Source organism: Plecotus auritus (genome assembly GCF_963455305.1).
Source record: "Plecotus auritus genome assembly, chromosome: 5".
Classification (NCBI taxonomy): Eukaryota; Metazoa; Chordata; class Mammalia; order Chiroptera; family Vespertilionidae; genus Plecotus; species Plecotus auritus.
In genome coordinates this window covers 157,786,531-157,798,762 of record NC_137776.1, presented here as the reverse complement: position 1 = coordinate 157,798,762, position 12,232 = coordinate 157,786,531, and the positions used below count along the sequence as shown (strand labels likewise).

At 56.2% G+C, this 12,232-nt stretch overlaps 1 protein-coding gene across 1 annotated transcript in view; it reads left to right on the top strand.

The window, feature by feature from the left end:
- SHB (SH2 domain containing adaptor protein B) overlaps window positions 1–11,713 on the top strand; it is a 126,906-nt gene extending 115,193 nt beyond the window's left edge. Inside the window, exon 6 of the mRNA XM_080668987.1 lies at window positions 10,175–11,713. Coding sequence (XP_080525113.1) covers window positions 10,175–10,358 — 184 coding nt within the window. The 3' untranslated portion in view covers window positions 10,359–11,713. The remainder of the gene's footprint in view (window positions 1–10,174) is intronic.
- The last annotated feature ends 519 nt before the right edge of the window (window positions 11,714–12,232 follow it).

The window sequence follows — 12,232 nt, the reverse complement described above, 5'->3', positions numbered from 1 at the left end:
GACAGCCGGAGAGAGAGAAGCAGCACAGGTCTGCTCCCCCTTCGTCTTCCAGCGTAAGGGGCCTCCCCAGGGCAGAAGGGGCCCCTGTGGCCTTCAGGGTCCCAAGCTCGGGGCGGGGCTACCACCACTAAGCTGCTGAGGTCACACTTCAGCTCAGATCGCGGGAGGGCTTTGCCCAAGGGCAGAGCCGCCCACGGTTGGAAGGGTTGTGTGGTGGGGAGTAAGCTCCCCAACACTGGAGTAAGCAACAAAAGCTGGGCGCGAAATGTTGTGAATATTACAAAGGAGTTCCCAGCATCAGAGAATCAGAAGGTGGTTCTCAAATGTGAATGTCCATCCGCATCTCTTGGAGAGCAGATTCTGGTTCCAAATAGGCCTGGGAGCCACTGGCTTGGCAAGGCCCCGGGGCCTGATGTGAGCATCCGGGGCACATGTGGAGAGGCTATTTTTGAGTTCCCTGCACTCCTCCTCCAACCCTGGGACCTGGGGTGTCTGTAAGGAAGGTGAGTCCTTCTGTTTAACATCTGAATAGTCAGTAATTCCTTCCTCATCATGTGGCCTGAGCATCTCCCACGTGCCAAGCTTCACAGGTTTGTGGGACATCGGTGGTCACCTACCCCTGTCCCTTCCTGTGTAGATGAGGACACTGAGGCCCAAGAGGACAGGAGCCAGGGCTGCGGCTAGGTCCAGTTCAGAGCTCTTTTCGCTTGCTTTCAGTAGACTTCAGAGAACATTGTAAACTGCTCCATTTCACAGATGAAGAAACTGAGGCCCAGTCCCCCAGGGCTGTTGGGAGGTTTTCCACTGAGAACCACTGTCGTTCATGTGGTCAGCCAGGACATCTGGGTGGCTTGCAGGGAGGAGAACAGGATTCTCGGGTTAACACAGGGTGCTGAGCAGGCAGATCTGTCGTAAGTTGCAGTCTGTAAAGGTCCTTCTGGATTTCCCTTCTTTACTTATTTTTTTTAAGTAAAACTGCTTTGTGGGTGAGCCCCCTTCCTTGCTGTGTGAATGAATGCCCTGGGTCAGTAGGAGCCTGCAGGAGGGTAGTAAGGGTACACATAGTGCTTTTAGGATAAGAATGGTAATTGGGGGGGTTGCAGCTTCCTCCCCCTCCCTGCACACCCACCCTGTTCCCCACTCTCCACCTTGTCACACCCACTGGTAGTGCACCAGAGTGCCCTTCAGCTGATGGCACAGCAGTGAGGCAGGGGAGGGGAGCATTCTGACCCCTGATCCACTGGGGAATGAGACAAACTCCACCCCCTGGGCCACAATGTCACCTGTAAAATGGGGACAGGGAACCAATGGTCTCAAAAGCCTCTGCTTAGTATCTTGTCTCCCTCAGAAATGTTGACTGTTGAGCAATACACACGGTAGCCTCTTAACCTCTTTCCTCCTCATTTGTGTGTTCATGTGGACCCCCTTGTGTAACTGTGCTCTCTAGTGTCTGCTTGATGGTGGGGGGAATTGATCGCAGGAAGTAAACACCCTGCCCATTGTCCCCGGCGACAGAGATGGGGCCGGACCCCAGGCCTCCTGCTCCAGCCAGGCGGGCTGCCCAGCTGGAGGCGGTGGTCCTGCAGCCAGGAGGCTACCTGGCTACCCATGGCTTCTGGGCTGTCAACATGGCCGTGGACAACAGGCCAGACAGACGGGCAGACACGCTTAGTGCTCTGCCTGGGCAGCAAAACAAACCAGATGGGCAGCAACTTGTACACAGGCTCCTGCAGAGCGGGGGCGGGGGGGGGGGGCAGATAGCATGTCAGACCCCTGAGCCTCAGCACCTGCCCTACTTGCTCATGCACTGTCCATCCCAGACCTCAGGACAGCCCTTATGGCAGGTGGTGAACACGCCATTACACAGATGAGGAAACAGCCAGCTCACAAGGGACAGGGTGGGGACTAAGACCCGGACCTGGGTCACCCAGGTCTGCACATGGTGCTTCCTGCCCTTGTGTCTTTTGGAGTTGTCCTGCCGCCCTCACCCAGGATGCCCCGTTGTGTCACTCCCCGCCTCCCCGGGGTTAACCCCAGGTTTCCAGCTCCCCTTCACCTATAAAAGTCCATGCGCTCCCCAAAGTCTTCTCCTCGGCAGCCCCACGACTGGCTTTGCCCAGCAGGGTGCATGTTCCCTTCATGTGCTGGTTGGGCTTGAGGTGGGCGTTGGGTCCTTGAGAACAGCCTGGAGCACTTCGCAGCCAAGCTGTTTAGCAAATTCTGTGTTGTCTCTTAAGCCCTTTAAATAAGGAGCCAGGTGACCCAGCTTTTACCAAATGTTCACGCTTCCTTCACGTGGAAGGTCTCACCTCTCACAGTGGCCGTGGGGGTGGCTTCTTGGCATTCCCGTTTCATAGGTGAAGCTGAGGCACTGGCGCCTGGTGTGGGGCGGGGGGGAGGGTGGCTTTCCTCTTGGCACTGCTGACACTGGGGCTGGCTTGCTCTTTGCTCTGAGAACTGTTCTATGCATAGTGGCTGTTTAGCAACATCCCTGGCTCCCACCTACCGTAAATGCCAGCAGCACCTGTTTCCAGACATTGCCCAGCATCCCCAGGGGAGGGGGAGACTTGCCTGGTGAGAACCACTGCTCCCAGTGGAGTGTGGCTGGGAGGGGCTTGCCCTGTAGCAGGAGGACCACCCTGGGCCTGAATGCTTCCTGTCCACCCCATTGGCACCGGCCTGAGGGGGCCTGCTTTTGTCATCCTGCCGTCCCCGAGCCTGGGATCCACTGCCCAGTGCTGCCCCACCTTTCTCCTGCGTCCTGCCCTGCCTGGATGTCCCCCACCCTCTTGGGTTGTCCCTCATTGGCTTGAGAACTTCAGACTGGAGGGGCCCAGCCATTGACATCATTGGGATCAGAGTTTGAACCCAGGTATCTAACTTCAGTCCCACCACCACCACCAACCCCACCTATCCCAAACACAAAAGGGCCTTTGTGTTCCTAGAAAAGTCCTCAATTAAATGTAAAAAGCAGGGGGGGGGGGGGGGAGGAATCACACAGACCCTCTTTCCTCTTCCTAAAGCTCTGACAACATATCTCCCATCACCTCCCACCCCTACCTCACCCTCCCCTTGTAGTTTTCATGTGCAGTTGGCCCACCTCCAAGCATCATTTACCCTCCCACTTGCACACCTGCAGTAATGGGAAGCTCACTCCCCACACTGTTGGCCTTGATCATTAAAACCCTCCTGCCTGACACTTTGTTAGTCTTCTCCTGAGAAAATTGCCCCAGTGGGTCCATCGTGACCTGCCTGTTGCTTTGTGTGGCACAAAGCAAGCCTTATGCGTACCCACTTTTGCCGGAGAGGCGCCTGCCAGCTCTCCTCCTGCCTGGAGACAGCTTTCGTCATGATTTACTGAAGGCCCTCACCCTGGGCCGCCAACTTGGAGCTTGAGAAATGCCCAGGTGTCTCAGGAAGGCTAATCGCTGCCAGTGCGTTTATTGAAACCTAATTATTTGGTTGTAAATCACGTCATTTGGCTCAATGGCATTTACATTTAGGCCTTAGTTTGCAATAACCTAGCTTATGTGTCTCTGGCTTGCCACTATGACAAGGCTGTTTCCGAAGGCAGAGGTGATGAGCAGACATTTGCTGTGTGACCTTGTAAGCCCCTTCCCCCAGCCCCTGGACTCTCGAATCTCAGCTGGAAGGGGGGTTCTGTGTCCCCCCACCCCACGTACTGCACTGTTGAGAGAGCCCGTCACACAGCGAGAACTACTCCCAGGCTGGACCCTGACCCTGATGGCCTCTCACTGTGACCTGGGCAAGTTGCTTCTCCCTCTGGCCCTCTGTCTTCTCAATCTGCACAGACAGTGACAGCCCTGCCTGCTTCTCTGTGAAGCCCCAGGTTGGTCCAGCGTGGACCAAGGGCAAGCGGTGGCTTCCAGGCCCTGTGTTGGAAGTTCACAGCACGTGCACATGCTAGCCTGCACACAGTAGGCCCTTAGGGAGGTGTCGACGAAGTATCTGTCCCCTGAAGGCCCCTGTCATTTGAGATCTGGGTATTTCCCCGGCCACAGGCCCGGGGCTCTCCTCAGAGCAGGCGTCTCTGCAGGCACACAGACCATTTCTGGAGGGGCTGCACCCTGCGCATAGGTGTGGCAAGGAGAGTTTCTCTACAGACCCAGGAAAATATCCCCTCTCCTCGGAGGTGGAAGAGAGGGTGGGAGGGCAGGAGACTGTCCGAGTCCTGGAGCCATCTGCTTGCAGAGGCAGCATTGCCAACAGTGGGGTGGGCTCGTGGCAGGAACTACCTGTTTTGCAGGCCCCTGCATGGCCACAGAGGCAGGAGGTGTCTTGCCAAGGTCCCCCTCCAGACCAGGTCCCTCTGGAAGCTCCCTTGCCAAGGTCACAGCAGATCAGCATTAGAGCCAGGCCTAGAGCATCCCCCTCTCTCCACTGATTCCGTTTACGCCCATATTCACCAGTTTGAGTGCACGCCTGTGGGGGCAGAAGGGCCCATCGGGCTGGTCTCATGCCCCGTCCGTGCTGAGCACAGGGCGGTGTTCCCTTGGCTTCGAGAGTGAGTACTGGTGGTTGTGTGTTCGTGGAGGTCAGGGGGCCTGTGACAGCTCTCTTCCCTGAGAATTATCCTGCAACCAATTGTCGAGTAAATTTCAAATGTACCGTCTCTTTCAGTCTCTGCTCTCACAGATCTGGCCCCAGGAATCTTTGAACATGTAACATTCATGCTTAATTAAAATGACTCTACAAGAGGAGGTCCATTTAGACCAAACAAATACACCCATTTAGATATCTGCTGGGCCCCAGAGTGGGCAGGGCCTGGGCCGGCAGAAATCCCATGGCTTCTGGAGGGAACTTGTCTCACATTCGTGTTCTGTTATTTAGGCCTGGCAGGGGCGCTGGCCGGCTCAGTAGCCCAGGAATGCTTTCCTTTGGAATCCCAAGGGAAGAGGAAGGTTTGACCCATCCTTCCCTGTGGTCTTCTCAGGCCAGACCTTTCTGATTTAGGAGGCAACTGCCTTTGTGCCCCTGTTGTTGGGGCCCTCCGGGTGCTCCCCATGGCTGTGTCCCTCGCTAAGCTTGCTCTGCAGAACCTCGCTGGTTCGTCCTGGGACCAGTGCTCACCAAAGCAGCCACAGTGTCTGGCCTCAGAGGAGGCAGCTTCTACAATGTCTGGGCCACACTAGGGGTCAAGGTGGAGTGGCCACCAGCCTGCCCTGGGGAGCTTACAGTCCAGAGGTCCCCATCTCCCTGGCTCAGGGTAGATCCTCACTGGATAACTGCTGGGTGAATGGATGGATGGACAGGCAGACAGACTGTGCCAGGCATGTGCTGAGGGCTTGTCCTGCTGAGAAATGTCACAACGAACAGACAGGGTTCGTGACCTCAGGAGCTCACAGAACTGCAGGAAAGCCAGGTCTCAGGACAGAGTCCCAAGAGCCACCTGGACACCTGGTCCATCTGCTTGGGTGGTGAGTAGGGAAGACGAGGCTACAGTGGCAACTTCAGGGCCCTGGATGCTGTCCACGGGCTAAGAAGAGAGCACAGGGTCAGACAGCCAGAGTGAAATCCTGGCCCCACTGTCCCGTGGGACAAGGCACGCCACCTCCCCAGCCTCAGTTACCCCATCTGTAAACAGTGATAGTTACACCAACTGAGCAACTTGCTGTGAGCTTAAGTGAGATAATGTGTGGCAACAGCTCAGCTTGGTGCCTGGCGCACAGTGGGGACTCGAGCAGTGCCAGTGCGGTGCCGTTCATCCTGCAGTGGCGGTGGGGAGCCAGGGACAGTGTTCTGGGGCGTCTTGGACAAGAGGGTATCCCCATCAAGAAAGCAGCTCCCCAGCTGCCTTTGACAGAGGTACACCAGAGACTCCTGCCACTGGGGCTGCACGCTGGTCCCAGAGGGCAATTTCCTCGCCTTCTCCCACATAAATATTATATGCAAGTATTTTTAAGTAATTTCATCATGAAAAGAAGCGATTTAACATAAGTATTACCCAGGATTCTTCATGAAATATGCATCAAGCAATTAGGTCTAAAAGCGAGAGGTGAGGCCTCGCGCCCTGCTCGGGCCGACAGCTGCGGGCTGAGTGATGTTTTATTAAAGCCCGTGATTATGGGACGAGGTGGGGCCTGTTATTAGGCTGGCGCGCCAGGCGTGTTTGATGATCCTGGTGACGAGGAGGTGCTTTTTGTGATGATAATGAGCGATCTGAAGGCCGTGACAGCCCCGACACCCCCAGCCTCAGAGCCGTACGAGACTCATCAGACAGGTCAGCCACCAGAGACACCCCTGATTGTGACTTTGCTCTCTCAAGATGTCCTATCAAAGGAGACAGGGCTGGCGCAGGAGCTGGACAGGTGGTGGCAGCCTGTCTGAACTCCCCGGGGAACGCTGCCTTTCCAGAGGGAGGGTGGGGAGGTGGGTGGCTGGAACGCGAGGGCCCTGGGTTCTGCTGGAGCCAGGAGATGGTCCCCAGGCCGCTCTGGCTCCAGGGCCGCTGTCCCAGCCGCAGAGCATCCCTGTGCGCGCTGGTCGTCTGATGTACCCGCGGCCCCCTGGGAAACCTTAGCTTTTTCTCTTCCTGTGCTTGATGTCTTCTGTGTAGAGCTGGGAGTCTACAGCCATGTCTGGCAGCTGTTTTTAAATATTCACCTGTTGTTAGGTGGCATCTCGTGGCAACCCTGTGGCCAATCAGGACACGTTGTGACAACACATCTCTTGAGTGTGTTTTGACGAGGCTTTGCCTGACCTTTGCATGAGTCGGGGTTTGGCAGGTTGTCTCAGAAAGAAAGCCTGCTCACCTCTCAGAGCCTGCCGGCCCCATGGGATGGGTCACCACCCTGCCTCCGTGCCGGGGCTGCGCTGGCCAGGACCCGCCATCAGCCGGGCAGCGTCGGCGCCTTGGGGACTGTCTCTGGAGCGGATGGTGCTGAGGTCAGGAGCATGGGCTCTGGGAAAGGCCTGCCAGCGGGGAAGCAGCAGCACCACTGCCGGCCGCCGTGTGGCCAGGGTCGGCCCCTTCCCCCCTGAGCCTCCGTGCTCAGCACACGGCCTGGCTCACAGGAAGTGCCCAGGGAACATCGGCCCTGAAGGCCATGTAGGCAGGTGCCCAGTGAGAGTAGGACAGGGGCAGCAGTGGAGGGGGTGTGGTTGCCTCCAGGCTCCTTCCTGCAAGAAGCCCTTGCGGAGCAGGCAGGGATTGTGCTTACACACAGGGAATCCAGAACCTTGGGCCCAGAAGCGCCCTCAGGGACCATCCAGTCAGGCTCCCCAGGGACCCATTGGGGATGGGGACAGCCACAGGGCACAGTGCTTGAGCCCAGGAGGACGGCCACTCCTGCAGGGTTCCCATTGGGAGGGCCCGCTTTTGGCCTTTCAGCCTGTGCCAGGGAATCGTCAGGCCACGGGCTGAGGCTGGGGTCACAGCGTCCGAGTTCTCTGCCAAACCTCATGACTGGCCTGCCCCCTTGGCACAGCCCGGCTCAGTTATAACCTAGCATGTACTGAAATACAAGCGTCAGGCAGTAGGCCCGGAGGGTCAGGAGGCCCCCTGCCTCGCACACACCCATGTCTGTTAAGGGGGGACATCAGTGTCGCATCTCTAATACCTGGTGGCCATGACAACCCCGTGGTCTGGAACGGGCACTTCTGCCTCCATTTCTGGCTGAGTCAGCTGTTGCCACCATCACGGCCATACCCTTGCTGGATGTTCTGATAACCTGTGTGAAACTGTCCCGTTAACCCATGTGAGTTACTTTCCTTAATCTCCTTAAAAATTCAGTCAGCTCTCCCCGCAGCTTCGTGCCTGCGTGCCAGCCTTGGCGCAGACTCGCTCCAGCCAGCTGCTGCGATCCTGTCTCACACACCCACGCTTTGTAACCCAGCCATAGATATGGGAGAGCATGGTCTGGCACCCCAAAACACGACTCCACTCATCTCACAAGGGGGCATGATGTGCCCGAGGTCCTGCCCCTCCCTGCCTGAGCCTGAACTCACCTGCAGCTCCAGCCCCTTCTCTCCCCACACTCACCCCAAGCTTTTTCCACTATTCCCGGTTTCCTTAGCCTCGTTCAAGCAAATACGGCCCTTTGCAGGCCTGCAAAGGTCTGCGGTCTCTCCAGTGCAGTGGGTGGGCCGAGTCTTCACTCAAAGGGGGCTACACGTTTTTCATTGCACGCACACCATTTCCTTCCTAACAGCTTAAGCAAGTGCGCCTCCTGCTTCTCAGATGTGTCGAGGCAATTCTCCAATGAAATGACCCTTCACTGCGGAGCAGAACTTGCCACGGGCTCTGTAATTAGAACATTGTCAGCCTTAAAAATCTTGATTTAAATTTCAGTTCTTTACAGGAATTATTCTCTCTTGAAACATAATTGCTCTCCAAACGATTTCCTTTAAGCCGAGGGTGACATCTCTAAACACATTATTACGAGCAGATGTATTGCTCAGTGCCTGCACTTCATTAAGCATTTGCTCTGCCCATTTGAAAATGGTCCCAGAGTCCAAATTGATGCATTAATAGGACAGGCACTCATGACGAGGGGAGCCCAGTCCTGACTGGGAGAGGTGTGCAAGCCCTCAGTGCCCCCGGGACCACAGCCAGAGCTACAAGGGCCGGAGCTTAGAAAGGAAACCTGTGTCCACTCGGAGCTCTCAGCCTCACCAGGGGTGGGCCTTGGTCTCCTGGACGCCAGACCCTGGTCCGCAAATTACCAGTGTCCAGACACGATAACTTGGAGGAGGCGGCAGGAGGTCGGAGCCCCAGCTTCCTCACTAAGTGACAGATACTTAGGACTGTGCTTTGGAGACCCCAGCATCCACAGATGTGGCAGCAAAAGCATAAGGGCCAGGCTTAGAACTGAGTGGGCAGGAAAAGGGCAACCTGGGCACAGGCAGGTTGATGGAGAGGGAGAGATCCGATGTGGCAAGGGCCCTGGGTGGGAGGTGTGAGAGGTCCTCTCGGGCCGGGTACAAGCAGCATGGCCTCCACAGTCCCTGAGCTGCACCTCACCCAGCATGCTGGTACAGCTGGCAGGCTGCAAGGGGCACGGGGCACAGGGCTGTGCTCTGATCTCCAAGGAACCCACCCACACCCTTTTTAGCAGGTGCTGGGCATGGTGAACACAGACCTTACTCTGTGGAATTCTTAGGAATTCGGAAGGTGGATAAGTAATCCATAATAATAGAGGTGTAATATGCTAATTAGATTGGATGTCCTTCCGGGATGAAGCTGGAGCTGCAGCCACTGCGGTGCGAGGGAGGGAATCGAGGCAGCTGCGGCTGCGAAGGCCTACTCTTGCACGAATTTCGTGCATCAGGCCTCTAGTTATAAGAAAGCAGGTGCAGATGGAGGCATGATCCTCCATCATGTGCTGGTCCTCGGTGCAGGCAGAGGACGGAGCTCTGCCTGTGGGAGCCTGGAAGACTTCCTGGCAGAGGAAACTCTTGGGCTGGACCCTGGAGAAGGAGGCGGGGTTTGCTGAGCAGAGGGAGGAAGAAGGGAGAGTGCCTGCCCAGGGGCAGCTCTGAGAAGGAGCAAATGTTTTCCCTTATTCCATTGGCTAAAACTAATCACACGGGTACAGTGGCTGCAGGGAAGCTGGGAAATGTAGTCCTAGCTGGGTAGTCCCTTCCCAGTGACAGTTCCATACTGTATTGAATGGCACAAAGCAAACCCTCTGCCCCACTTACTGCCTGTCATCCCTGCCACACTCTGTCCTCATCTGAAAACTGGGGGTGATGACTCCTGCCTGCCCACTTGTCAGGGCATCCGGGACTCACACTTTGCATCTTCCAGGCAAGGCTTAAATACATGACTGCATGAGGGACAGGAAGGCCGAGGTCTTGAGGTGGGAAGACTCCCCTGCAGGGTGTCTGCTGCTGGTTCCCAGTTTGATGCTGGGACTAGGGGAGCTCCTAGGCGCAGCTGCATTTGGTCCTGACTTGGAGAGGTACTTCGCGGCTGGGATCTCAGCAAGGAACTTTGCACCTTAACAGGAATTTAGCCAGAGGGGTAGTTCTCCAGGTAATGAGTGTGAATACGTGACATGTGCTTGTTCACAGCAAAATCTCGAGTGGCTCTCAGAGAAATTGCTTACCTGGCCCTCAGCCCTCCTGCACCTGCCCCCTGGGCCTGAGCAGTATGGCTGCCGTGGTCTTTGTCATCCTACAGATCCTAATACCCTCTGTGTTTTGTTCACAGGAGCAACCAGGGCTTTATGCACATGAAACTGGCCAAAACCAAAGAGAAGTACATTCTGGGTCAGAACAGCCCCCCGTTCGACAGTGTCCCAGAAGTCATCCATTACTACACCACCAGAAAGCTGCCCATCAAAGGCGCTGAGCACTTGTCCCTCCTCTACCCTGTGGCTGTGCGGACCCTGTGAGAGGACCAGCCTCGCCCTGCACTGACAGGGCCCAGACCTGGAGGAGCCAGAGCCCCCGCCGACCAGCGTGTCCAGTTCGTGTCATGTGTATGGTACTAGCACACCACTGCATGTCTCTAGAATGCTGTTGCCACTAAGGGGGCTGGGAACGGCCTGGATAAAGACAGAGGGACGGCCAACAAGCCACCCCAGCCCCCACCCACCCACCCCCCTTGAGTTTCTGTGAATTAAAATATTTGCGAATCCAAAGAGATGCCTTGCAGGATGAACAAAGGCAAGCAGCTCCGAGGGGAGGGCCCGCGGGAACTGCCTGGGTTGCAGCGCTTTGTTCTCCAGCTGTCAGGAATTCACACCTGCACAGGGAGCACAGTTTTCCCACCAGGGCCCCACTAGTGTGGGGAGCCAAATGCTGGTGCTGGGAGAGTTGGAAGGCCTGGAGTCCTGCTCCCCTCTGGTGTGCATGTCTGTGTGTGTGTGAGTGTGCGCACATCCGTCACACACAGATGTGAGTAAGCCCACTAATCCACTTTATCACTCGGTGTAATCATTAGATCTTCAAGGAATCATTGTGTGGTCAAAAAGAGGATTCAATTATTTATGACTAGGGTGTGTAAATAAAATAGCCATTTAATATGTATTCTCATCCCTTTTTTTATAGGCCACAGAGGGTGTCTGAGGGGCCAGTGCTTACCACTGGTGTGTGTCCTGAGCATGGGTGGTGGGAGGGAGGAAGCAGAGCCCAGCTCAGGGCTGAGGCAGTGGGTGGGGCAGAGGGGTTTGCTTTGTCCCCTGAGAGTCAACTTGCAGGAAGGTGCAGCCAGATACACGTTCAGGCTCCAGCATGGTCACCTCAAATGTTGACCCAATAACCAGATTCTCCCCATTATTTGGCCTGGCAACCCTGTGAGGCATTTAACATATGGGGAAAGGGAGGCTCAGAGAGGGAAAGTAACTTGCCCAAGGTCACACAGCTCATAAGCAGAGGAGGCTCTTGAGCCCAGACTGGGAGACTCCATGGCCAGTGCTTTAGCTCTACATGGCCTCGCTGTCATCCCGCTGCTGGGAGAAACCGAATCCTCACTCTCCTGGGACATGAGCCCTGCTGGTCATCCACACTGTTTTCACACATAAAAACAGCCCACCAGTGTGGCTCAGGTGAGTGTCAACCTATGAAGCAGGAGGTCACGGTTCGATTCCTGGTCAGGGCACATGCCTGGGTTGCAGGCTCAGTCCCCAGTGTGTGGCGTGCAGGAGGCAGCCGATCAATGATTCACTCTCATTATTGATGTTTCTCTCTCTCTCCCTCTCCCTTTCTCTCTGAAATCAATAAAAATATAAAGATAAATAAATTGTTTAAGAAAAACACACTCCCACACAGACTCCCCTCTATCTCGTCCCTGTCCTTGCAGGGAGCAGGGATTCTCTCCACAGGCTGCTGTTACTCAGCCCCCACCTTTCCTACCTCCTCACCGCCACGCTGTGGCTAAATGAGGATGGAAGAAATAGAAGAATCCCAGCCCGCAGCCCGAAAGGAGTTTCAGCCTCGGAGCCTCCACCAGGCGCCCACCGTCCCGCCTGCCCCATTGGTCTGCAGGGAATGGAAGTTCGGTGACGTCCCCCGCACGTGAGGCTGAGTTCCAGCAGCATCACCAGCAGGGCTCTGGAGGTGCCTCGGGCTCGCTGTTCCCATGTGGAGACGGGCCCATGGAGACGGGGCCCAAGAAGGATGAGGACAGAGCGGGCTAAGCTGCGTGGCTTTGGGTGGCTGCCGTGGATTCCAGTGGTTTGTGACCAAAGCCGTGTCCTTGGAGACCAGTCTTTCTGCCCAGTCCACCTCTTGGGTCACCCTCCCAGGTGCTGCCCATCAGTCTAGG